Source organism: Microtus ochrogaster, chromosome 19, assembly GCF_000317375.1.
Source record: "Microtus ochrogaster isolate Prairie Vole_2 chromosome 19, MicOch1.0, whole genome shotgun sequence".
NCBI lineage: Eukaryota > Metazoa > Chordata > Mammalia > Rodentia > Cricetidae > Microtus > Microtus ochrogaster.
In genome coordinates this window covers 8,505,501-8,532,417 of record NC_022021.1, presented here as the reverse complement: position 1 = coordinate 8,532,417, position 26,917 = coordinate 8,505,501, and the positions used below count along the sequence as shown (strand labels likewise).

General features: G+C 42.1%; 1 protein-coding gene across 4 annotated transcripts in view; it reads right to left on the bottom strand.

Moving 5' to 3' along the window:
* The window catches only part of Rasgrf2 (Ras protein specific guanine nucleotide releasing factor 2), a 226,012-nt gene that overhangs the window by 93,235 nt on the left and 105,860 nt on the right, over nt 1-26,917 (bottom strand). For 3 of the 4 annotated variants that reach the window (XM_013349696.2, XM_026783773.1, XM_026783775.1), the window contains exons 13-15: nt 11,265-11,347; nt 6,494-6,742; nt 5,376-5,635 (exon numbers count right to left, since the gene is read on the bottom strand). In XM_013349696.2, the coding sequence (XP_013205150.1) occupies nt 5,376-5,635; nt 6,494-6,742; nt 11,265-11,347 (592 nt within the window). The remainder of the gene's footprint in view (nt 1-5,375; nt 5,636-6,493; nt 6,743-11,264; nt 11,348-26,917) is intronic. The other variant, XM_026783774.1, reaches the window with a different exon arrangement.

Sequence of the window (26,917 nt, the reverse complement as noted above, 5' to 3'; positions counted from 1 at the left end):
CACGCGTCTATGCACACTCATGCACAAGCACGCATCTCCATATACACACGCGTCTATGCACACTCATGCACAAGCACGCATCTCCATATACACACAGTCTATGCACACTCATGCACAAGCATGCATCTCCATATACACACAGTCTATGCACACTCGTGGACAAGCACGCATCTCCTTATACACTCTGGATTGCCAGGCTGATGCCTTGGTGTTCAGTTACATCTTCTATAAAGCAACTCATGACCAATGTCGCCCATATACTAAGGCAAAATTAAAAAACAGTCTATAATTGATTAGTCTTATCTATTCAGGAAAATGTCACGGAACCACCATGACACCAGTTTTAATTCTAAGCCTTTTACTGTGAGGGTTCATTCTTCAAGTCCCAGTGACCAGGAAAGAGGAACTTTTAGAGATAAGTTGTTCTCAGTTTTGAACGGGAATCACATAATTACTTTCATGTCTGCTTCCATTCTGTCAAACAAGAAACTCTGAAGCAAATTCAGGGGACTCCAGGGCTCAGAGGACCACACTGTAGACCATATTACCTTTAGCCTCAGGTAACTTTTCACCCTTCCCCCATCACCTGATATCTTTATCTATTTTATTTTTAATCTGGATGTGCCTGGCCATGCGTCTGTTTGACTACTATCTTAAATACTTTTAGGGATGAAGTAAGAAATATAAGTGTGAAAAGGAATTAGAAGCAGCAATAGAGAGGGGAAGGAAGTTGAAACGTAAGAAATGCTTAATGGAAGGGTTAAGGTGAAGGTTTCAGGGTGCTAAGAGCTAAAGGGGCTGTGTTAGCAGGCGCTCTGCCTGGGAAATGCCCGAGCAGAGGAACTGGCATTTCTAGAGTAGAGCCTTGACAAGCTCATCAACCACACATCTTGGCTTTCTGCACCACTCGGAATGGGAGAGGAACAGCACACAAGAAGCTGAAACAGCAAAACGTTCTTCTAGACTCCTACCACCCAGAGAAACCAGCTCTTAGGATGCAGTCATTTGAGACAAACCCAGAAGGAAAGAGGCATTCTGCCTTCACTTTTGCTAATTCTGTACTGTGGGAATGAGCCCCTTTGTCCTCTCCACCTGCCAGCCTCAGGATGTGAGCAGCCAAGGTTGCCACATGGGAAAGCTTTGAAGCATCTCCTGGGAGCTTGATCTACGCTTCTCACTTATCAGAATCTCTGCACGCTATTTGAATCTTCCAGACCATGTTGGAAGATTAGTCCTTGGCCCAATCGGGCTGAGAAATGGGACCTCCAAGGATGATTAAGTCACAAAAGCTCTGCCCTCATAAAAACTTTATGCTATTTGGAAAGAGGATGTTCATTGTAGAAGAATGAATTCAGCTTCCATCCTCTGACCGGGTCTCTTGTCATGTGAGGTCTTCTACCCCTCTAGAGAGCAAGAAAGTGCTGCTCTCACACTACTGCCTTCTCCTGGACTTCTTACCCTCCGGAAGCTCTGAAAAATAAACTTCTGTTGATTATGAATTACACAGTTTCAGATGCTATAACAGCCCCAAACAGATTAGGCCCTACATGAACTGTCTTCTAACTTACTGCTCCAATTAAAAAAAGCTTTTTATCTCTACTCCATCCTAAATAGTGTCCCAAGCATCCTAGACCAATGATATGCACTCTGGGCTTGGGCTTAAAGATCATAACTAATGAATGCAGTAACCAAAGTGCTGTGTTCTCAGCACAACAAGCTATACAGATCATCTAAACACAGGAGGGTGGTGTGCAGTGTAATACAGATTATCTAAACACAGGAGGGTGGTGTGCAGTGTAATATAGATCATCCAATCACAGGGGTAGTGTGCAGTGTAATATATAGATCATCTAATCACAGGGGTGGTGTGCAGTGTGATGGGAGACACTGGGGTGAAAGCATACATTTAGACTATTATGAAGAAAAAAAAGAGGTCTTGTTTTTCTGATAGTAAAGGAACATTCATATCCATAATGGTAGGCATTAGTGACATTAAAATGTTTTTGAATTTTTTTTTAAAAAAATAATGTTTCTTACATCATAGCCATTAGAATGATATCTATTTCAAAATAAAATAAAAGCTAGCAAGGTGGAATTCTTTTGCACTCCTGGGAATTTGAATTCACCACGCATATTTCTCCAAATTTTAATAATAGAATTAACATGTGTCCCAACAAGCCCACTCGTGTTACGTGTGTGTGTGTTCATGTGTGTGTGTGCGTGGGTGTGTGTTTTCCAGGTCTGAGATTAGGATCTCAAAGAGATATCTGCAATCCTGTTCATTGCACTGTTCACAGTAGCCAAGATGTAGAAGATGTAGAACTCAGACATCAACTAAGGGGAAAATGGCAAAAAAAAAATGATATATCCATACAGTGGAATATTATTTTCCTGAAAAATTAAGGAAATCCTATGACAGGTAACATGGGTAGAAGCTCAAGGCTATTATGATAAATGAAGTAAGTCAGTCACAAAAAGAAGCAGTGAAATTCCACTTCCAAAAGACTCACAAACAGAACCCAGAGCAGTGCTTGCCAGAATCTGTTGGGTATTGTCCAACAGTTGGGATTTCCTGACTAAGAGGAAAGGTTCTAGTGATCTGTTGCTCACTTTCCTTAACTTAAAAATCACTGTGATAGTAAAAGAACAGAAGGAGGAAGACAACATTAGGAGGACTTTTGTTTTAATTTGCCACAGTGTTTGGGTGTCCTAGGAAAACCAGGAAGCTCTGCTTACAGAACCCATGGCGTCTAGGCAGGGAAAGCTGCTCATGAGCGGCTGTGCCCCAGGAAGGACGATCATTCCAAGGTGTGCTCACCCACACCTGTCTAGACTGTCTCATTACCCAGAATGTGGCCTGCCTCCTCCCTCAAGTCATGGGGCTCTCTTGACTCCTATCAAAGACACCCCTGATTATACTCAGCAAGGCACAGTCTCCCCTACATTTCAGCTTCTTGTCTCCACCTTTATGCCACCTGCCCTTACAGTCACAGGTCTTGCGCCAAATAATCAGAATGGGCACCATCCTATTTTCCCCATGCAACTGTTTTAGCCACGGGAACACACAGAGCATCTTCTCAGTCTCCAGACTAAGCCTGACCACACGTAGGGCAGAAGACCTCATGCCAACCCTGAGATCAACCAAAGGATGCCCTGGGAGCCATGAAGAGCTGACGCCAAAATCCTTGCTCCTAAATTGCTCCTGATTCCAAAGAGATGAGAGTAGAGATTTCTCCTTTTCTTCCCTGCAGTCCAGTAGCAGAGGGGAAAGAGCCCACCACACCCTGGGGTCCTCCTGGACTGCCCAGTCCACTGTGGCCCCCAGGGAGGGTTGCAATAAGTTCAAGTCCCTCCCTCCAGGGAGGAGATCAGACACTGGTGCTGGGTAGAGCCCAGTTACATCTGCCAGCTAGTCCTGCCTCATTATTTCCAAGAATTTGTCATGATTTTGCCAAGCTTGTTGTTTTAATGACTTTTTAATTATCTTCCTTCTTAATTGCTCACTTGTCAATTTAAAGAATTTCTATTTTTTTTTAAAGACGCCACTTTGGATGCTGACAAGCACTCCAGTTAAAATTCCATTAAGTACTTCACCCAGCAAGCTTATTTAAATTGTCTGAGGGAGTCAGCACATAGACACTTCAAGCAAGCAGTAAAGCAAGGGTTTGGGCCTTCATCTGGGTGACTCCCCTTGAAATCTGGGAACTGTCTAATCTAGTGCCTGATTTTTATGTCATCATCAATAAGTCAGTCAGTTACATACAGGGGGGGGGTCCTTGATAATATTGAGATGTGCTTATATTCCTTATGATAACACTGGACACTTGGAGACCCACAGGGCACAGCCCTAGGAAGACCAGGCAGTGCACCAGCTGGATTAGCTGCTCTTCCTATTGCTATGACCAAATACCTAATGAAAGTGACCCAAGGGAGGGAGAGTTTGCTGTGGCTCTCAGTTCTTGGCTGTGTGATGGCAGGGAAGTTGGGACTGTAGGAATGGGATGTAGCCATCACTTGGCGTCCTCAGTCAGGAAACAGAGAGATGAGGGCTGGCACTCAGCTCACTTCCTCCTTTTCATTCAGTCTGGGATCCCAGCCTCTGGGATGGTGCTGCCCACAGTTAGTGTGGCATTCCCAGTTCCTTTAACCCAGTCTATAAACGGCTCAAGGGTGTCTCCAGAGAACATTCTAGATTTCATCAAGTTGATAGTCAATATTAGCTGTTATACTGGTGGACACAGTTTCCTGAATGATTCTTTTTATTTCTTCAATTCATAAACATCTACTGCCTGGCCGAGGCATGGAGATACTGAGGAAAAGAAGCTAGCCAAGGCTGTTGCTCTCCTAGATTTTGCACAGTCAAAGATGTTGCAAAGGTCCTCTCAGAGGAACAGCCGAGGAATCTTAAAGACACAAAGAGGGAGCCATTGGGGCCTCATAGACGAGGGATGTGAAACCTACAAATCAGCAACAAATCCTGTAGGATCTACTGACCTTGGAAGGAGAAATGTACTTTATTCTATATGCAGTGGGAAGCTACTACAGAAGGCAAGATGGAAGACATGATATAATTCACACTCAAAAAGATCATTTTGTAGCTATACATGGTGTGCTCAAATTCATAATCCCAGCTCTTAGAAAGTTGAAGGCAGCCCCAGGATTTCTATGAATTTGAGAAGAAGAGCCTGGGTTATAAAGTAAAACCCTATCTTAAAATGAACAAAATTTGGTTGTATCATAGAAAACTAATATTGTTTCTGCTTTGATTTGTCTCATTATACCTTTAATGTGACCTGAAATGGTCCCTGCCCCATGGCCAGGCTATCACTCTACTTCCAGGTTAGGCTATTCTCATGAGCAAAAGGTTAGGAGGGACAGGTCCTTCATGCAGACAACAAAGCAGGAGCAAACTGGGAACCCAACCGATTAGATAAGGGGTGTCCAAGGCTTATCTTTTATACAAAGTATCCTAGTAGACTCTAGCTAATCCAGCTTTACCAACATCCAAGAACATTATGATCTTAATGTATCAGTCCTCTGCTGATGGCTAGACACAACTAGCCTTTGAATGGGGACAACAAGCAGCTCACTGTGACTGCAGGGCAGGAATGTGCAAGGATGCTTTTTATTCAACTGGCACTGCAGCCATTCTTTGTACGCAGAAATGAGAAAACTGCCCCCAGACAAACAAACAAATAAGCTAGGCCTTCCATAAGGAATGGCGGGAAACCAGTCAGCTGCAAGCGTGGGGTGTGATCATAGCAATGTGCTGGAGAAGACACTTTGCAGACTTCATCCGGGCCTGCTGCACAGATCCCCAAGGTGTCCCTCTGTGTTTCCTCCCATGGCCCCTGCTAAGATCCAGTGGTCCTTACCCGTGTGAGGTGGCGGGGATGCAGTGGGACTGTGGGAGGTAGGACTGCTAGAAGATGAAGATGTGGTCAGGTCCAAGGCTCCGATCCTTGAGTTCAAGGAAGATGTCAAGGATAGCTTTCTGGCCCTCACTGGTGAGGATGTTCTAGACACGGCCAGGGGCGGTGGGGAGGAGAACTTGCGGCACAGGCGTGGGGATTTTCCGTCTACCATATGTTCACCTCTGTTGTTTGGGCTCGCGGCAAAAAATAACTCTAATGATCTAAAATGAAGAACGAAGGCTGTTAACGGATTGTAGCCAAAGGAAGACCTGTCTCAGATATCACACAAGAACATACTCTCAGCTCATCTACATTTGAAGACCTTGACAGCATTGTACTTCCACTGGATTCTCCGTAATCTAAATTCTAAAGGTGCACTTGCCCTTGCTAGGGGAACACAGACACTGTCCAGGCTCTCCAAAGCCTTGCCACTAAGGCGCAGTAAAGCCTTAAAGTAGAGACTCCCATTTTTGGGAGTCTTGTTAAGCATGCCAAACTGAGGTCTGCTCCGCAGTTACTGGGTCGACGAAATATCCCTTTCTCAGACAACCCAGAGGTGCACTGATGCCTAAGAGCATTTCCGCACCAAATGGTAGGTATTGGAGACCCGGTTAGTGGGTTCCTGCATTGAAGCAACAAGCCAAATCAAATCAAATTAATAATCCAGATCTAATAAGAGGAGCAGAGCGAAGCAGCTCCTGGGTGACTCTCAGGAAGGCAGGAGAGCGAGCATGAGAGTACCTGGCAGATCTATGGGCATGGTCTAAAAACTGTAGGAGATCTTGAGCAGTTCCAGGGGAGGAGCAACCTATGGCCGGCTTTCTCGGAATGGGAGGAGTGGGGCTGGGTGGAGCTACCCAACAACAAGAACGTAACACCAATCATAATAAATAATGATGATGTTAAAATAAATGTGTCAGCTTCCAAATCATCATAGAGTAATCAAATGTCACTTGGAGACTTCCGGCTTCTCCATATCTTCCCTGGGGGAACTCTAAGACCTTTTTACTTAACTTCCTCTGACGCAATAAGGTCAAAGGTGAGCCAACAGCTTAGGGGCATCAGCAATGCTGCAGTACCTGACCGGGATGGAGGTGAAAGGCCTCTTGTAGATGTCGGAGAGCTTCGCCAGCACCACAGCGGCCGTGGTGAAAATGCGGTAGGTGTGTAGAAAGGTGTTGAGGAAGTCAATGCTCAGAAACCGCAAGTCCGTCAACCGCTCCAAGAGGCGCTCCACGCTCGCGTAGCGGATCTGCGGCACTTTGCAGGAATTGAGTGTTTTACTGAAACAGATGTCAGTGTCGTCTTTATGAAGACGGGCATCAGACCTACATGCAAACCAGGAACGTGTGAGCAAAGCTGCTGGACCTTCTGCCTCAGCCACTGAGTGCTGCAGCGCCTGCAAACGCACACTCGTGTGAGGCTTCCAGAGTTTTCCACGGACAACAGAGCAATGTGCAGGTGGTATATGACATGCCACAGATGTGTCTGGGAACATTATGTGCTACCATGACATTCTACTTGAGAACGAATTATGAAGGTTGCAATGACATGTGATCTGACTGTGTGGTATCCTTCTTGCTCTAATTCAACATGCTTTATTAGAAAGACGATGCTAAGTCTCTTTTAGTAGAAAACATTTCTCATGTCTTCAAGCAGGTCAGAAGTGTGCTTAAGACAGAGTGGTGACAAGCCCCAGTGCACGGCCCTGTGCTGTGTAAGATATCATGAAACGTTGTATTATAAATATGTAGTACCAGCACACAAGATTAATTTACTATTTTACCTTTTAGAACCAGCTAAAGAGCTATAATAATCAGTTATATTGCTTTCATATTCACTTACGCCCTTCCGATGTTTTCCTACATTTAGTTTCTCATCCTTTTTCTTTAACATTTTCCTTCTGTTTTACTTCCTTTTTGTTTGTCCTTTTATTTATTAAATTTACCTGAGGAGATGCATGCGGAGGTCAGAGGATTGCTGTAGAAATGGGTTTTCTCCTTCCACCGTGTGGGTCCCAGGGGTCAAACTTGGGTCATCGGGCTGCAGAAGCCCTTACCTGCTCTACCATCTTGCTTGGGCCTCCTCTTCCTTTTCCTAACTTCTCAAATTGAAAGTCTAATAGATTTATTTTATTCTTTCTGACTTATACATAGGCTTAAACTTTTAACACAATTTAACTCACAAATTGGCATGCTTAATTATATTCTGTTTTCAATATTCTGCACTCTAGGAAATGGATTTTTTTTAAAAAAGTAGAAGTCGGGACCACGAGGGGTGCACCCACCCACTGAGACAGTGGGGCTGATCTATTGGGAGCTCACCAAGGCCAGCTGGACTATGACTGAAAAAGCATGGGATAAAACCGGACTCTCTGAACATGGCGAACAATGAGGACTGATGAGAAGCCAAGGACAATGGCACGGGGTTTTGATCCTACTTAATGTGCTGGCTTTGTGGGAGCCTAGCCAGTTTGGATGTTCACCTTCCTAGACATGGACGGAGGGGGGAGGACCTTGGACTTTCCACAGGACAGGGAACCCTGACTGCTCTTTGGACTGGAGAGGGAGGGGGAGAGGAGTGGGGGGAGGGGGAGAAGGGTGGGAGGAAGGGGAGGGAAATGGGAGGCTGGGAGGAGGTGGAAACTTGTTTTTTTTTTCCTTTTCTCAACAACAAAAAAAAGTAGTAATGGATAGTGTCTAGTACCGACTTCCTTTCTATAGAACCTTCCATCTGCTGCCCTGACTCAGCAGGAGACACTCACAGGCCTCTCTAGGAGGCCACTGGAACCCTCTTTCTCTTCACTTCCTTACCAGCTCTCTTGTTCCTCTTAAGGGCAGCATCAGAATGGACAACTGAGTCCTGGCTTTCACTGTTCTGATAAAGGTCATGTGCGGGGCCAGTGGGTCTTTGAGAGCCAACTTTTTGCTAAGAACCTGCTGGCTTTGTTAGGAGAGTTCCTACTTAGGCCTTTTAAAGCTTTGAAGGATTTTAAATTATCTATTTATTTTCTTTGGTATAAACAAGAAGCAATAGCTGTCTTATAGCTCGCTCTAGCACACAGTCTGCAGAGCAGGTGAAAGTCCTCTGTCTGCAGCGTTTTAAATGGCTACCCTGCCTCTGCAGAGGACCTGGCCAGCGGTAGCCTGTTGGAAATATCCTAGTGGGTCTTTGAAGGTTTACTTTTAAGAACCAGCCCTGCTCTTTCACTCATTTACTGCATGATTCTCAGGCAGAGTTTTCTGGCTCTTGAGTTCTCATTTGTCAAAAGACCTGGGTGACTTTTATGAATTAACTCAGTGGCTGAGGCAGAAGGTCCATTTTTTCTCTCATTTTTTCCCATCAAAATCTCCATCTTCAAAGAAAGTCAAAGTCAAATAATTAAAAAAAAAAAAAAAAACTAAGTCTCTGCACCATTTGAGGACAATTCCATGTACTGGCTGTCCGTGTTTTGCATTCTAACTAGTTTTGAGCTTTGCATCTTCTTCACTATAATTAGTTTGTTCAGAACACTAGGAGGGGAAAGTGTGTTGCAGCCAGCATGAGATTAAGTTAAACTAATTACACCACTGTCCTTCAAATTTGTGATTATATTTTCATTTTAAGAAAAGAAATTAAATATTATGAAATTACTTAATTTTATTTCATTACACTGACTAGGCTCTTCCATGATTTCCCGAGGGTCTCTCAAGAAAGCCACAGTGTGTTACTTAAGCCTCCAATGGCAAGAGCAGTTCCTTTTTGGTAAACACATGGAAAGCAATCTTGAGAGATCAAAGCCAAATCGCCCATTATAATTGATGAGTTTTAAAAGGAAGTGAGTGCTTATGAAATGACGTCATGCCAGTAACAAGATGTGGCTATGTTAGGATGTTTTCCCTTTTAACTCTGAAAAATGCTGATTTCCCCCTGCCTCTCCAGTGGCATGTAGCCATGGAGACAGATGCACAGGGAAGCAGAATACAGCCTGAGGGTATGTTTTCTTCTGGTTTAAGAGAGCCAGTGAGACTGGGCAATAAGAGAAGGAATAAATAAAGGTGTGCCCCTTCTCTTTGCCTTAGGAATATAGCCAGTGTGGTGCGGAAGCCCTGGCAGGTCAAGTCCTTCTCCCTTCTCCTTCACTTCTGTGAAGTCAAAGTCAGAAAGTTTGGTCTGTATGAAAGCGGTTATGCTAATGAGAATGGACGGGGCCACTGTCATGGTAGGGGACAGTAAATGCATGCATCATCAGCCATGAGGGTCAGACACACAACTGAGGTTTCCATTAACTTTGGAAGTCAACACGATGTGTGCAGCATAGATATGCAGTTGCCTTGGGTTCCATGGGCTTTGAACTTACCTACAGTGTCTGACTTACCATTATGACTCTAAAGCACCATGAACTTTCAAATATATATTATTTGTGAAATCAGAGTCCTAATATAAAAATTAATAAGAAATTCTATTCAAAAAAATAAAACATAGTTTAAACTTGGCTTAGTCTATACTTGTTCTGAATATTCAGATATTTTAATTAATTCAAAAAGAAATTTCTAAGTCAAAGACCTAAGAAATTCAATGCAGACAGAATCTATGCCATAGCATTTAAACACAGCCCTCCCCAAAACATTTTAAAATTGACTAAAATTCATGATAATACTTGCAAATTTTATTTTATTTAATGTTTTTTATAGTGTTGCATTCTCTGCCTTCATGTGATGTAATAATAAGTTCTATAACTGTCCTTACACACTGGGGCCATGCTATCACTTCTCTGCAGTGCAAGATCATCCTTCTATAGGAACACTGTCATTTGTCTGAGCATGACAGCTCGGACCTGAAAATATCCATATAGGAAAGCAAGAAAGAATAATAAACAATGTTCTTATTTCCAATAACTTAAAAATACATAATCAAGTTGTTTTTAAAGAAAATATTCTACTCTTAAAATGTGGACTACAAGGGACTGGAGAGATGGTTCAGTGGTTAAGAGCACTGACCTGGGCTCAATTTCCAACATCCACATAGTGCCTCACAAGCATCTGTAACTCCAGTCCCAGGGGAGCTGACCCCCTCTTCTGGCCTCCAAGCGTACTACATGCACATGGTGCACAGACATACATGCAGAGAAACACCCATTCACATACAGTTAAAACACAAAAACAATATGGAACACAAATAACCAAAAATAAAATGAGAACAAAAGCAGTTTCTTCCCTAATTTCTGAATTTCAAAATGTCATAGTACACAGACCATTGATATAGAAAGTTCTAGCATGCATAGCTGGGAGCCATTGATAGAGCTCCCCATTCTAAACTATGGCCTCCTAGTGGTCCACTTAATCTACAGTTGCTTTCTTGAAATATAGACAAGATAGCAGCCCAAGCCAATGACCACTGAGCAAAGCCAGGCACATGCAGTGAGCAGATAGTGCCACATTCATGCCAGCTGATGCCCATTGGGTGTGTTCAATGCCTAACCCTGGCTCTATAGCCAGATCTAAGGGAGAGGATTCATACTCACTGGTATGATGCCAAATTAGCCAGCCACACCTTCATCCACCCCCTGACCTTGAGCAGTTTTTAATATTGAACTCGAGCATCTTGACAGAATTTTTGTCCTGGGTAAGGGTATATATTAATTGTATGAAAACAAATCTCAATGCTATCTGCCAGTAGGCTGTGAATCGGAAAAGGCATTTTCATATCAGTTATTGTTAGTTATGAATTAACAGGAATTATTCCATGACTGACAAGGTGGACCCTCTCTGGAAGAGGCAGAATCCTACTGATGATACTCTATTAATGGTTTCTCCTTCTCTACCCATCTGATCCTGATTCAGACAGAAGGAAGAGGGCTGTTGCACTTACTTAATCATATGCGGCACAGTGACTTTGGAATTCTCTTCGAAGACTATAGTCATTAAACCATTACATCGTATGTTGTCCACACACTGTGAAAAGAAAAAGGCAATTAAATCCCACATGGAAACTCAAGCAGGTCATAGATAATTACCCATCTGTTTATGCTTCTCCCTCTCTCTCTCTCTCTCTCTCTCTCTCTCTCTCTCTCTCTCTCACACACACACACACACACACACACACATATAAAACATATAAACACACGCACAGAGAGAGAGAGAGAGAGAGAGAGAGAGAGAGATGATGTGAGAGGTGACGTATGCTGTGAATATGCTTTATTACCATTGGTTAATAAGAAGCTGCTTTGGGCCTATAGCAGAGCATAATATAGCCATGTAGGAAATCTGATATGTAGAGAGAGTAGGTGGAGTCAGGGAGATGCCATGTAGCCATGTGCTGGTATCAGTAAACCACGAGCATCGTGGTAAAATATAAAATAATAGAAATGGGTCAATTTAAGATGTAAGAGCTAGCTAGAAACACACTTAAGCTATTGGTCAAACAGTATTGCATTTAATATAATTTCTATGTGATTGTTTCAGGTCTGAGAGACCAGGAACGAACAAGCAGCCTCCAACTACAAATTGGCACCAACATGGGCAACTACATCCACATAAAAACTGAGAGTTTGGGAAGAAATTCTAGACACAGAAAAAACAGGGTTTAGTGCTGCTTCTTGGTAGCCACATTTTTTTCCCAGATGGGCTCTTTGCTGGCTCCCTTGAGAGAGCTCTTCCTGATTCAGCTTTAGCAGCAAAAAACAAAGCCACATGGATTCTTTAAGAAATGATGGCCTCCTGGTTCTGTAGTAGTTGCATGAACAGCTCTGGCTCTTTCAGGAGACTTAGCACTTGAATGGGGTTTGTGAACAGAGTGCTACAACTTGCTTAATGGCATCACAGACCTGCTGTATGCCTGGAAATGGGGCTGTGAGCATGGCTCACAGAGCTGGCACTAAACAGACCTCTCCCATGTTGGACTGGGCAGAGACGAAAGGAAAAACAGCCTTAGTCCTAGCCATGCCACTTAGCATTTTAAGAAGCACTCCTGGGAAGAAAAGGATTACAGATACACAAAGGACAGATTCAGAAATAAAAGACCTCTAAATGAGACACAGTGTGTTTTTTAAAAATGTACATAGGCTTGGGAGAGAGAAGAAAAAGAGTATAGAGAGTTATAAAAAGAAGTAGTCTTTAAAGAGACAGTAAAATAATATAAAATAGTATAGTCATAGATTAAAAAAGTAAAGAAAAATAAGCCATGTAAAGATGGAAAATACAAGAGAATCTGGATTATGTGTATTATTGTGTTTTTCTTTGATTTTTTTTCTTTTTACTGTGAATGAGCTCAGTACAGAGAGACATTTCAATGTATGGGCTGCTAAGCTAAACCTCTTGACTTCAAAATTTGGGTCTAAGGATATGTTGCTTTGGAAAAGAGGTTATGCTTTTGTTTCCACAGAGGATGAGAACCTGCAGATTCCTTCCACGCTAATGTGGTTTGATGGACCAAGATCCCCTGAAAAGTCTCCATGAACCACAAAATTACTTTACCTAACAAAAAGGAGGAAGCAGTTTGGAAAGAACTACACCCAAATTTACAAATATTGTTTATAAATGTTTGTTTACATTTAAAGGGCAATATGCAATAGAGATGAATACTTTGCTTTGGTACGGATCTTGGTGTATTGATACAAATTTAAGGTCAATTCTGTTATATGTATTTTTGCTCTTGTTTAAGGTATTGTGTTTGTGCAGCTCATTTTAAAATGCAGTATAGCTAAGAAATACAGACCCATAGATGGTCATCTCTAATAGTCACACTTGTAGTCATGTTAGTTAGGTTTTCTAGATGTACAGAGATATATTTCAGATGGATAGTTATACTTCAAACCTTTAAAAACTAACAGAATATGGGATTTAAAATGTTTTGAGAACTTAGGACTTTTCAAGATAATGAGTCTCATCTGCTACTTGCAGCACCAGTCTACTTCAAGAGGAAGATGGGCATTGAAGAGGCTCCTATGGAGTTGGTTAGTCATCTGGGCAAGAAGCTGCTCTTGCCTGTACTGCTTGATGGTATGCTGTGTGAACTGGACATGCAGAACCCACAGAAAATGACTGCTGAACTTGCCTAAAGAAGGTGAGACAGTCCTTCAGGGTTCTGCTTCATGAGAAAACTGTCAGACATTTTCCAGGGCACAGAAGAAAGCAACTGATAAACTTTGCCAGTACAAGGCATAAGAGATCTTCAAATTTCCTGCTTCATGGAAAAGTCTGCCAGATACAATGGGCCTGTAGGCTGAAGATAGATACTGCAACAATACAGAACTTTGGGTAACTGTCCAGGCAGCGAGATGCCTCTGTCAAATCTAGAGTTTTCGAGGTTGCTTACAATGCATTTCCTGTTTATTTAGGAATTATATACTTCTGGGGTCTTTGATAGAGTTGAAGAATAGATAGTGATAATTATAGTTTTCCTTAGTTATTCTAAAAGATAAAGTATTATAAATACTATAACTGTAATTCTTGCTTGATACCTTTTTGATATATGTAATTTTACTATGTTAAAGTTAAAACCTTCTTTTTTATTTAGACAGAAATGAAGAGGTGATGTATGCTGTGAATGTGTTTTATCACCATTGGTTAATAAAGAATCTGCTTTAGGCCTATAGCAAGGCACAGTATAGCCAGGTGGGAAATCTGATATATAGAGAAAGTAGGCAGAGTCAGGGAGACACCATGTAACTGCCAAAGGAGACAGACACCTGCGCATTGGTGCCGGTAAACCACAAGTCTCATGGTAAAATAAAAACTAAGAGGAATTGGTTAATTTAAGATGTAAGAGCTAGCTAGAAATACACTTGAGCTATTGGCCAAACAATATTGCAATTAATATAGTTTCTATATGATTATTTCAGGTCTGGGTGGTCAGGAAGGAATAAGCAGCCTCTGACTAGAGAGAGAGAGAGAGAGAGAAAGAGAGAGAGAGAGAGAGAGAGAGAGAGAGAGAGAGAGAGGAGATAGATGTTACACATTGATAAAATCAACTCATCCTATGAATTGTTAATTCAGCTGAATTAGTTAATGTAATGGTTAATTCAATACTATGCTTATAATCAAATTGTATCAGCCAAATGCATGACAAAATGATATACTTTCCCAGAGTGCATTTCTTCTTCTTATTTTTATAGAACTGGGGAATCGATCATGGGACCTTGCGCATACTAGGAAAGTACTCCTCCCCCTGCTCCTCAGTACCCACTTCTTAGAATTCTTACCACAATGTCACTATGTCACAATATGTGTCAATCAAACACTAATCAGGAGGTTGGTACCTTCGGCTCCAGCTAGTTCATGTTCTGCCACCAAGGGCAGTATGCAGCAGTCAGATTGTGGATGGCATTTGGATGGAAACCATGTCTCTCCGAGCAAGCTCTGTGCCCACATCTCAGGTGTCTTTCTGCCAATAAATCCCCACATTTACTAGTTTGTCTAGCAGTTTCTGTTGGCACCATGTGGGGTTGGTGAGGGGGCAGAGCATACTTTCTTGTGTTTCTGGCACACTTAACTCTCTGTAACAACTTCTTCTGTTTTTTAAGAGAACTCAGACATTTTGGTTAATTCCCCTGTTGTATGCATGTGTATGCCTTATTGATTTAAAATCTTCTGAAATCACATTGGGTTAAAAAAGAATTCATCTGAATTATAAATATTACTTTTGGATAAAATAAATAAAAATGTAGTAATAGGAGCGGCGGGGCTGCGTTCCCAGCACCCCAGCCGCCTGCTAGCTTATGCCCCGAAATAACAACACACAGATTGTATTCATTTAAACACTGCTTGGCTCTTTAGCTCTAGCCCTTACTGGCTAATTCTGATATCCCGATCAACCCATCTCTAATAATCTGTGAGCACCAGTCTTAGTGAGCACCGGTCTTACCAGGAAGATTCTAGCCTACATCCATCCTGGGTCCGAGCTTCATCGCGTGTGCCTCAGAGAGCAGAGCTATCCCGGGTCCACTCAGGAGCCGGGAGCATGGCGTCTCTGCTACAGAGCGCAGAGCTGTCAGTCTGAGCTCACTTCCTCTTCCTCCTAGCATTCTGTTCTGTTTACTCCTCCCACCTATGTTTTAACCTATCAGGGCAAGCAGCTTCTTTATTTAATTAACCAATGACCTTCCTCCATCATAAAAATAAGTTCACAAATATTTAAATAAAAGCTTGCTTCTGGTCACAACAGTCCCACACAGATCTTGTGACTGTGATTAGCAACAGAGACTGTCACTACAACATGACCTCACACAGGCATTTCCTTAAACTATGGCACTGGGAAATAACTTTGAGTTATATTTCTTCACACAAATACTTCGTTTCTTAGCTATCAATTTACTTATATGAGCTTAAAGGTGAATTTAGGGTCCACCTAACTCCTCAAGATTGATGCCAAAAATTCAAGACACAAGTCAAGACAGGCCAGATCAGAATAGATTTGGATAAAAGGCAGAAAACAGTGAGCTAAAGCCCAGAAAGAACCACACACACACACACACACACACACACACACACACACACACACACTGCATGTCTATACATTTGCTGTAAGTAATCTTCAAAACAACTGGGTTATGGGGCACCAACTCAGAAATATATACAAAGGAAGATGCAGAAGTCACAGTTTACCAGAATTTCAATGATTTTTAGCCCAAGATAAGAGGGGAAAATGTTCTGTAGGTTCTCATAAAAAAAAAAATACAAGACAATACATCATACAGTGCTCTCAACATCTTTAAAGTAACTACAAATAGAGCCAAACTGCTTTGAGAAACACTTTGAAGTGCTAGTGAACACCCATGCTCTGGACTCCAGAGAAGGCAGCCCAGAGGTGGCTTCCCCAGCTCGTCTGACTGCAAGCACAGGTCTCACTCACACTCTCCAGAAAGCTGAAGGCTGTTCCTCTTCAGAGGCAGAATAAACGCTGCTACATGTACGGGTCCACATAAGTCTTAGGGCCCTGGGACATGAAAACACTCTCCCAAGTCCTGAAACAGCAGCACTGAGCATGCCCAGTTTTGGAGGGTGTCTACCAGTGAGCCTAGCTGCCATAGAATTGCTGTCCTCTTGGATCTAAAACATGATGGGATGGTCTTTACAAGAGGACTCTCAGGGACCAATCGCAATGTATCCTGGTGACCCCTCTGCACAGTTTATAACGGAGACAAAGGAAAGAGTCAGCTGGACTCAGGCAATGGGGAAGAGAATCTTGGATCTGTACTTTTATCCCGAAGGTATATGGGAAGCCACTGAGAACTTTTCAGCAGTTCCTTTATGTTGGGCCATCCGAACCAGACTCGTGGAGATACTCATTGTAAAGGGGAAGAAGAGACGGAGGCCCCTGGGGTCGTTAAAACAACATTCTGAGTTGATAAGTGAAAAGATCCGTGATTCCCAGGAGACAGATTGTGGAAATGAAAAGGAAAGTGGGGTACTCTGAAGAAAAATGTAAGAAAACATGATTTGTTAAAGCATAAAACCAAGAAAATTCGATGGTAAAAACCAAAGATGACCTTACTATAAGATAATTTAAAATTTTTCTGGTGCCAATAGTGATGATGATGATGAAGTACAGCCAGTGTCCTTTGGTTAAAACAGTGCTTAACCCAAACCAGTCTCTTTTTTGAATTGTCAAGAACACCAAGAAGTTACATCCAGTATAAATCCTGAGGTCTTCAAAAATGGGTGCTTCACAATTGCACATATCAAATATTCATTAGGAGATAGACACCGGGCTAAACGTTAAATACTCTGATGAGAGCAACTCCCTAGAGAAGCATGTACTCTGGCTCACAGTTCAGGGTACAGTCCGTGATGGGTGGGAAGTCAAGACTGCAAGAGCTTGCAGCAGTTGGTCCTGCTGCATCCACAGTCAAGGGGCAGACAGAGGATGAAGTTGAGCCAGTGCCCAACTCACTTCCTTCCTCCTTTGCACACAGTCCAGGAACCTCTGCCCAGGGAGCTGTACTGCTCGTAAGGAAGATGAGCCTTCCTTCATCACATAATCAAGATGTTCCCCACAAGCATGAGCAGAGGCTCATTACCCAGGTGATTCTATCACAGCCACTGTTTCAAATCCACGTTCTCAAAAGAAAAATGTGGGGGGGGGGGATTATCAAACTGTGGTTTGGGGCACAGGGTAACCACCAAAGGGTTTTACAGAAAGAGACTGCAAATAGAGAGAGTAAGGAGGGACCATTCCTTCCAAAGACCTTCCCAGTTAATCTTACAATGTCCTTCTTCTCCCAGTGCCCTTGACGTACAATGAGGATGCGGCTTGAGTTGTCCACACAGGAAGTGGGAGAGTGGAGAGATGGTGTTGGTGACCTGTGTGACAATGAGCTATGTTCCTTTATCTTCTTTTTATTAAATGAATTCTAAGCAAATGGCATAATTGTGCAGGCAACAACCCTCATGGTGATTGTACAAGGCTGTACAAGCTAGCACAGAACTGGGACCACAACCTATTGACATCACACACACCCAGACCACAGAGGCGAACATTCTGCTTAAGTGAAACCCAGTCCAAAAGGAGCAGACAAAAGAGGTGGCTGAAGTCATACATGCGCGGGTTACAAAGAAACAACGACACCTCTTCCTAGATAGGAGTGACAAGCATATTTAACTGGTTTCTTAGGGATTTATAGGCTCATTCCCTACAGAACACAGGAACTAGGGAGTCCTCAGCCTGGACACTAATACACCCTTGGAGAAGAGCTCAGGGGGCATCTTGCATGTAGAGGACCAAGTCAGAGAATATGAGAGGGGCAGAGCATTTCTGCACCCCATGGAGACTATCAGAGAAGTCAGGGCATCTTAGGATCCTACAGGCTGACTCTGCTCCCTCTTTTCCTTGAGACCAGAAATACTTTTCCTCTCTATTCTTGAAATAAGAGATCAATAGGAAAGGGGTCTTTAGACCAGTCCTCTCAACTCCCTTGCCTAGGAAACACCTGTTTCTATAAAAACCAAAGCAACTGTGCTGTGTGGTCACCATGACAAAAGTGGAGGATGAGAGCACTTCTAGGAGCCAACATAGAGTTCTTTTCCATCCTCAGCATAAGGAACAGGCACTGCCCCCGCCCCACCTTCATCTACTGCATCACTGGTCCAGGAACAGGCAGCTACTTGGGACCTGGGAAGCTTTGCAGACTGAAGCAGAAGAGGCACAAGAAAGACTCTTAACCAAACCCATCACCACCCAGAATGATATAAAAATCTGTGGAACTAGCTGGGCAGTGGTGGTGCACACCTTTAATCCCAGCACTTGGGAGGCAGAGGCAAGCAGATCTCTGTGAGTTCAAGGCCAGCCTGGTCTATAAAGTGAGTTCCAGGACAGCCAGGACTGTTACACAGAGAAACCCTGTTCAGAAACACACACACACACACATGAAACTGTGGTATAGGAAGCTCTTCTTTCTTTTTCACCTCTGATAGATACACATTGGGATACTTTTTTTGACTGAAATAAACTGAATTTCTAAAGAAACATGCAATTCTATAAAAGAGATTAAATGGAAACATAATGTCCAAAAAGTACTACAAGAAGATGTAAGAGTTTTTAACTATTTAGTTAAATTACTATTCATCCTAGAAATAGAATTCAAGACTCTTCCTTCTTCATACTTTTGAAATTGAGATGGAAGAAAAAAAGAAAATATAGGTCTTTGCCATCTTAGTGTTTCTATCTTTATTTAATCTTTTGAAGATTGATTTATTTTTAATTTGTGCATGAGTGCTTTGTGTGCATGCTTCTAAGTGTCCCCAATGCCTGCCTGCTGTCTGTAGAGGCTGGAAGAGGGCACCAGATTCCCTAGAACTGGAGTTATCAAGTTATTAGCAACTCTGAGTGATGGGAATCAAATCCTGGTTCTCTGCAAGAACAACAGGTGCTCTTACCTTTTAAGCCATTTCTCCAGTCCTGTATTTTTTATTTTTATAATATATTTCAACTATCCAGAAAAGATCAAGACATTCATATGTCAGCCACCCAAACACAACTGCTACCAACACATTCATGCATTTGTATAGGTTATTCTTTTTCTCTTAAGGATATTAAACACCATTACCATAGAAAAATCCCCTTCTTCTTCAATTTTTTCCAGGCTCCTCCCACTCGGAAGGAAGCCCTGTGCTGAGCTAATGATACCTTCCCTGTCTTAGTCGGGGCTTCCACCGCTGCGATCAAACAACATGAGCAAAAGGAACTTGGCGAGGAAAGGGTTTATTTTGATTACACTTCTATGTCACATTCTGTCATCAAAGCAGGTCAGGACAGGAACTTAAGGCAGGAGCTGATGCAGAATCCATGGAAGAACACTACCTACCTGGCTTTCACCTCATGACTTGCTCAGCATTCTCGCCTACACAACTCAGAACCACCTGCCCAGGGGGTTCATAACCCTGCCCACGTCGGCCTTTAATCAATAAAATGCCATACAGACTTGCCTTCAGGCAATCTGCATGAAGACATTCTTCATTTGAGGTTCCTCTAGCATATGTCAGTTGACCAAAAGAACCTAGCAGGACACTCACTTTTTATCTCCCTTTTTGCCATATTAGCTACACTGGATTGTATTTGTACACTGCAAAACATATTATTTCTATTTTTAAAATTCACACAGATGTTTGCATTTTAATCCAACATTGCTTTCAGGTTTATTACAGTTTATCTGGATTGTTCATTGGTTCATTTTAACAGCTATGTTTCCTGTTGCCTAAACAGACATATTTATATATTTAAGAGGTTTTTATTTTCTGCTATAATAAAAATGCAATGACTAAACTTCCATATTTCTCCTTGTGAAAATGATCCTATCCTTCTATCTTCTAGTTATCCAAAGTAATTTTAAGATTTTTCCTTTTGTGTTTGTTTTTCTTCAGTTCTGCTCATTGTTAGATGGGATTCTGAGAATAAGAAACTTGAAATTCAGCTTATTTCTTTAATCTGATGACTCATATCTTTTATTTTTTTATAATAATCCCTACTCGTGCTCACTCTGGTGATTGCACCTCCCCTGTTGTCTTTCTAAGCCTCTCCCAAACCTTCCAATGCTGTTCTCTTATGCTGAGTCTCCTTCCACTATCTTGGCTGTACTCAGACAGCTTTCTTATAAATGTGGTAATAGTGCTTACCTTCTCACTAGCTGTGATCAATCCACTGTCTTTAATTATTAAATTGTGATTTTGAAGTTCATAGTTTCCACTTAAGAGTATCAATTTGGTAGGGGCCAGGGAGGTAGAGACATAGCCCAATGGTTGTGAGTACTTACATAGGACCCAGGTCCAAATCCAAGTACCCACATGGCAGCTTGCAGCTGTCTGTAACTCCAGTTCCAGGGGCTCAAACACCCTCACGCAGACACACATACAGGCAAATTACCAATGTACATAAAATCTAAATAAATAGATCATTGAAAAGATTGTCTGTTGGGTTCCTTGGCAATTCAGTTGTCATTTTGACAATATAGAATTCCTTTCTCTTGTGTCCTTCCTTTCTGGTTCCTTTCTTTCATCATTTTATTGTGTTTTAATCATTTTTAGTTTACAGTCCTGATGTTCACACTAGTATGTGAAGTCCATTAAAAGCATACCTTTGTCTGCATCCCTTTGGTGTGTGTGTGTATATATATATATATATATATATATATATATATATATATATATGTATGTATTAATTTAACCCATGTCATAAACCAAGTGATGCTGAGAGGATAGATCTGGATTTGCTTCCAGAACCCTCTGGGGATTTCAGCAATCAATAATAGTAATAATTTCTCAGGTTGGGATGTTTTTGCCATTAAATCCTAATTCCATAAGCCAGAGATACCTCCATCAGTACCCTGTTAGAAGAACAAGTGCCTTCTATCTTTATGTACCAAAGAGTGAAACTTTTAAGTTCTTGTTCCACAGAAGGGATGGATGCCAATGTCCAGGCTTTGTCTAAGGATCCTGATTATTTTCACAAGCCTCAGAGTTCGTCTCACAACCCAGTAGTGTTAATTCTCCAGAGGACAGGGGCCGAGTTCCATCTATAGCCATTCCCCAGTCTCTTTGGATGACAAATTTTCAGATCTGTTGTTTCTTGTGATTAGAGATTTCCCTTCCTACCTGTACATGTCACCTAGGTGTTACATCAGTTCATGTTACCGAATCCAGGTATCAAATGTTTCTGCCCCACAGCCAGTCCTGAGTCAGTGTAGTTCTCCACATTCCCAGGGCTGTGTTGCGGAATACTTGTGTACACTGCAAATGTCTGTCTCTCCTAACGTGCCTTCTGATTGGTTTAATACAGAGCTGAATGACCACTAGGGAGTCGGGAGAAATAGGCAGGATTGCTGGGGAGAGAGAGGAAGAGGAGGAGGAATATAGGCATGCAGATGATGCCAACAAGACCCCAGGGGACAAGGAGAGGAAATAGGAGGTGCCAAGTTGGGAGAGAGGTAATGCCTTGTGATAGAACATAGATTAATATAAATGGGTTAATTTGTTATAAGAGCCAGTTGAGACAAGCCTAAGCTAAAGCCAAGCTTTATTAATTAATAATAAGAGTCTGTGTCATTATTTGTGGGCTGGCAGTCCTGATGAGAAGCTCCTGATACAGGGCTGCAACTTGAGCTAAGAGCTTCTATCCAAAGGAGACATTTGTTTGACAGTTTTTAGACATCTCATCCAAGGTCAGGTTTCACTTAGACGTCTTTCCAGTTCACCGTGTGGAGCCTTGAGGTTATTGCCAATGGGAATGAAAAAAAACTTACACTTACGTTCGAGTTTCAAAAAAATAAAAATATGCAGGTAGTCGGAACCATAGCTCAAAAGTGCATAGAACAAATAGGGACATTTCACTTGCACAAAAGGTCTTTGCCAAATGCTATACGATATCCAACCATCTATGGGACAGACAAATGGAGGGACAAATAGAAGACAGATAGATGCTATGTAGACAAATGGTATGTAAATAGAAGACAGGTGGACGGATGGTGTCATAACAGAGGAGTAGTTCTCACTGGCGCTACCTCAGCCAGCTTTCAACTTCTATCTCACTTTTACTCAGGGCTTTGAAAAATGCAACACTGAAAAGAGGTACCATTTCAGACAAAAGCTAAGCTGTAGTAGACTATGCACATGTAAGTATGTATACAAGTGGAAAGTGTGGTATAAACAACAGACCCTCTGGATCTCTGGATTCAACAGCCATGCTTCAGTAAACTGCAGATGAGAAGCACTGAAGGGACAACTCATCTCTATTCGCGCCATTGTTTTCTTGCCATTATTCCCTAGACTGTACAGTGTAGCAAAGATGTAGCAGCTCACGATGTTGCTTTAAGTGTTGGTTCAGCTGTTGTCAGTGGTCTAGAGATGATTCAAAGGATGCAGGAGGCTGCTTGCAGATATTCCATTTTATACAAGGGACTTGAGCATCCCAGATGTTGGTAACCCATGGGACCGAGAGTCAGTCAACCCCACAGATGCTGAGGGGAAAGAGAATTCATCACTATGAAGTATATATCTTAGGTGTTAGGGAGAAATAACTGTACCTGAGGAAAACGAGTACAATTTTATAGTTTAGAATAGATGCACAAAAAAATAAGCAAGGTGTCAGATGGCTTTAATTTCATACTGAATTTGTTGAATTACAATAAACCTTGAAATTAACAGGATAATAAAAGTGGTCCTCTATAGTTTAACTTATTAAACATGTCTTACATTTACATGTGTGTGGGGGTGAGAGAGAGGAAGAGAAAGAGAGAGAGACAGAGAGAGAGAGAGAGAGAGAATGTGCTGATGCCACGGCCACCCAAATGTGGAGGTCAAAGAACATTTTGTGGGAGTCAGTTCTCTCCTTCCGCTGTGTGGGTCTCCTGCACCAAACTCACGCCATTAGGCTTGGCAGTAAGTGCCTTTACCCATGGAGACATCAGCCCTTGACTAAGGTCTGTGTGAGAATAGGCCCGTACATACACACGCAGACGCACGTGCACACACATACACACATGTGCACACACACAAACATACAAACTCACATGCACATACTGTGCACACACATGCACAGGCACACACATGCATGTGATACAGCTGGTTTGGAGAAGCGTTCCTTGTTTTTGCTTTGGGGTTTGCAGCTTTTGTCCATGGGTCGTTGTCCTACCATGGTCTACTGTGTCATCGTATTATTTTAGATTCTCAATGTTTTCGATACCTCCATTCTACAGGTAGTAGAAAGAAATATTTGATTCCACTTTCTTTGAATTCACCGATGTTATGTTAAAGCACAAACTTGATTTAAGAGTAGCTATTTTAAGAAGGAAAGCTTGACCAGTGGCTACAAATCCTCCACAGAGGTCTAAAATGTAGACTGTCTGCCCAAGCCAAGAAGTGTGAAGAATTTTAATTCTTCATTTTAGTTAATTTTTATAATTGCTTCAAAATCTGTTTAATGTACCATTGTGCGTGGAAGAAAGACACGCACCAGTAAGTGCACTTCACTGAAAGGAATGGTCAAATCTTTGCCTCAAGTCCTTCCTATAAATAGATGGAAGGGGGAGGAATTATTGGTTGAGACCATTAGCTATTTGCATGTTTTGTTGAAGGCGCCAACAGTTAATTATGGCCTACTGGTGTAACTAAAGGTGTAATTATCATTCAAGTAATTGTTCCTCCTTAAAATTACAGCTTAGGGGACAGAGACTGGCAAAGTTGAAAGTAGATCTTGTAGAGTTCCTTCTGTGAAAGTGGGAAGTGGGACCGTTCCTTCTCAGGAACCGCAAGACTGTCTTGAGGAAGACCCATGTATGATTAGGGCCACACAAGAGCCTGGTGCTGTGGCTTCCAATCAAGCCACAGGAAACTAAGGTGCAAAAAATGTAAAAGACAAAGTAACAGCGACTGTATTCAAAATTTGAAAGCAAAGAAGTTGTCAGTTTCCCGGGTCTGTGAAGATAGTTTCAGTAAATTAGTGTTCAACCGGCATAACCAGAAAAGAAGTAGAAATAGCAGGAAATGCTAACCTCTTGAGTGATTACAAAGATGTAAATCAAAACCTCTAGAAGGCAAAACACAATATTCCATTAAGCTGGAAGATGTGGCGATATGCCATGTTTTTGGCAGGATTTAGTGATTTAGATATTGTATTGATGGTATGAAGAATTATACCATGCTTTTTGGGTGGTGATAGTGATATTAGGGATTGAACCTAGGATACCACACACAGGAGGAGGATACCCTGACCTTCATATTTCCTGAAGGTAATGTGGCCAAACATGAGTTACTAAATGAGATCATGAAAATGATCATGGCCTCTATGCCAATCTTACTTTGGGAGAATGTATCAGTGAGGACCTGGAAATGTGGAGCGATCTCTTACCAAATTAGCACCACGTTACATATTAGTTCTAAGACTGGGAAACGGCACACATACTCAATGCCCAATTATTTGGAAAAAAGCAATAAAAATTAAATGTGATAAAATATATGCCTTATGTATGTACACACATACAGTTATTAGAAGAATAGGTTGGAGGATTTCTGGGAATATAAACAGCAAATGAGGCAAAAATGATAACAACAAATACCCTCTGAAGCCAAACTGTGAACTCATTTTTGAGTGGATGCTAAGGTCTTTAGAGATGGAAAGAGTTCGCTCTTCGGTGCAGAGGTCCTGTAATGTAATTGAACAGAAGTGGTCTACAGAGCTTGTTAAGGGTAGGGCATTTTGAATATCATCTGCAATTTAGATTCTCAATGATGCATTTGCACAGAACTCCTTCAGTAATGCTGACATAGGCTGTGTGTAGAAAACACTTCAGTAAAACATCTTGGTGTGCTGCATGTTGGGACTATTTCGAGTTCATCTTTGTGGCCAGGTTTTTCCAAATGTGCAATGATATACTAAAGAGACCTTCTTCAAACACTCAGTGGGCTCTTCCAGCAAATAATAGATATGTTCAGCTATACTTATAATATTGACAGATTTCATGGATGTGTATGATTTCTCCCACAAAATGAATATGCTTTAGGCCCAGCACGAATCAAGTTGAGAAAAGGGCATGTAGACTGGAGGTTCAATCACAAGAATATTCAGTGCTTGCCATTCAGGCTCCGCTGCAAGATCAAAAGGCACCCCCTAAGCCCCACTGTCCTACCCCGCTCTGGCAGAACTCCACATAGGGCCCTCCATCCTCCTCAAGTGCTTCCTTCAGTTGGCTTTGAAGATGCCATCCATAGCTTTGGCCATCCTATCTCTGTGGCCCCTTCTCGGTCCTTACTGCTGTTCCTTCTGGTTTTTCTTTCATATACAACATCCTCTCACAGTGATTTCAAAAGGCTCACGGCATAAACTCACACCTGAATGACCCAGGGCCTCCTACTTGGGCATCCCTCCTACGGCTTCCATGGGCTATCTCAGTAGCTGACAACTGCATTCTTGCAGTGGCTTAGGCCATTTACCCTCACATCACCTGCCACAAAATGTTCTCTCTCCTCCATGAAAAGGCCTCCCTGGCCCTTCCTTCAAAATGAACACAGAGCAGATCGCTATGCCCAGCTCCACTGCTGACAGGCTGCGTGAATTTTCTTCGCCTCCTTCTGGTGACTACAGGAGCCTTTTCCCTTACCTCCTTGTATGCCAACTGGCTCTCCACCTCATCTGCTCACTCCACAATACCCAAAGTGACCTTCCAAGGTCTAAATGAAATTATGGAGTCCATGTGCTCAAGTCCCTGAATAGCTTCCACCTGACTTGAAGGACTAACTAAAGACCTGCTCCTGCCATGGACTGATTGCTTGATCTGGACCCATGACCTCTTACTAGTTCCATTTTCTCCAGCTCAGTCACGCTAGCTTTCATGGCATTTCCTACAACACAGTGTTCTCTCATTTTAGAGTATTTGCGATCATGGCGTCCTCTCTGTGGAATGAATTCCACTTCATCACATGTCTATGTGATATCCCCATTTACGGCACTTTTTGGGTGCGTGTGTGTTCTCACGAAAAAAATGTAATCAATACAAGAGAACTTCTTGTTGCTGTCTCCTCTTTTTCTTACTTTATGTCACAATGGCCTAGAAGAGTACTTGGCATAGCAGCACTGCACAAATGACTGTGAGGTCACATGATGAGAAGGTATCATTGAAGATAGTAATTTAATGTATTGATCTCACTGCCACTCAAAAAGATATAACTTTCTTTTTTCAGTAATAATTATTGCTTATCTTGATCATTTTTCTGATTAGCAGAAGAATACATTCTTGTAAGACACTCATGCTTGGTACATGAGTATTCCCTACATTCCCGCTGCAAAGGAGAGTCACAGTCAAGACCCAGAACCGTGTCTGAGACTGTTTAAGCAGGCTCATGTCATTGGATGTCTAGGTTGTTTCCGATTTTCCATTATATTTTTATTGATTTTATTGAGCTATACATTTTTCTCTGCTTGACTCCTTTCCTTTCCCCTCCCCTTCAGCCATCTCCCATGGGCCCCATGCTTCCAATTACTCAGGAGATCTTGTCTTTTTCTACTTCCCATGTAGATTAGATCCATGTATGTCTCTCTTA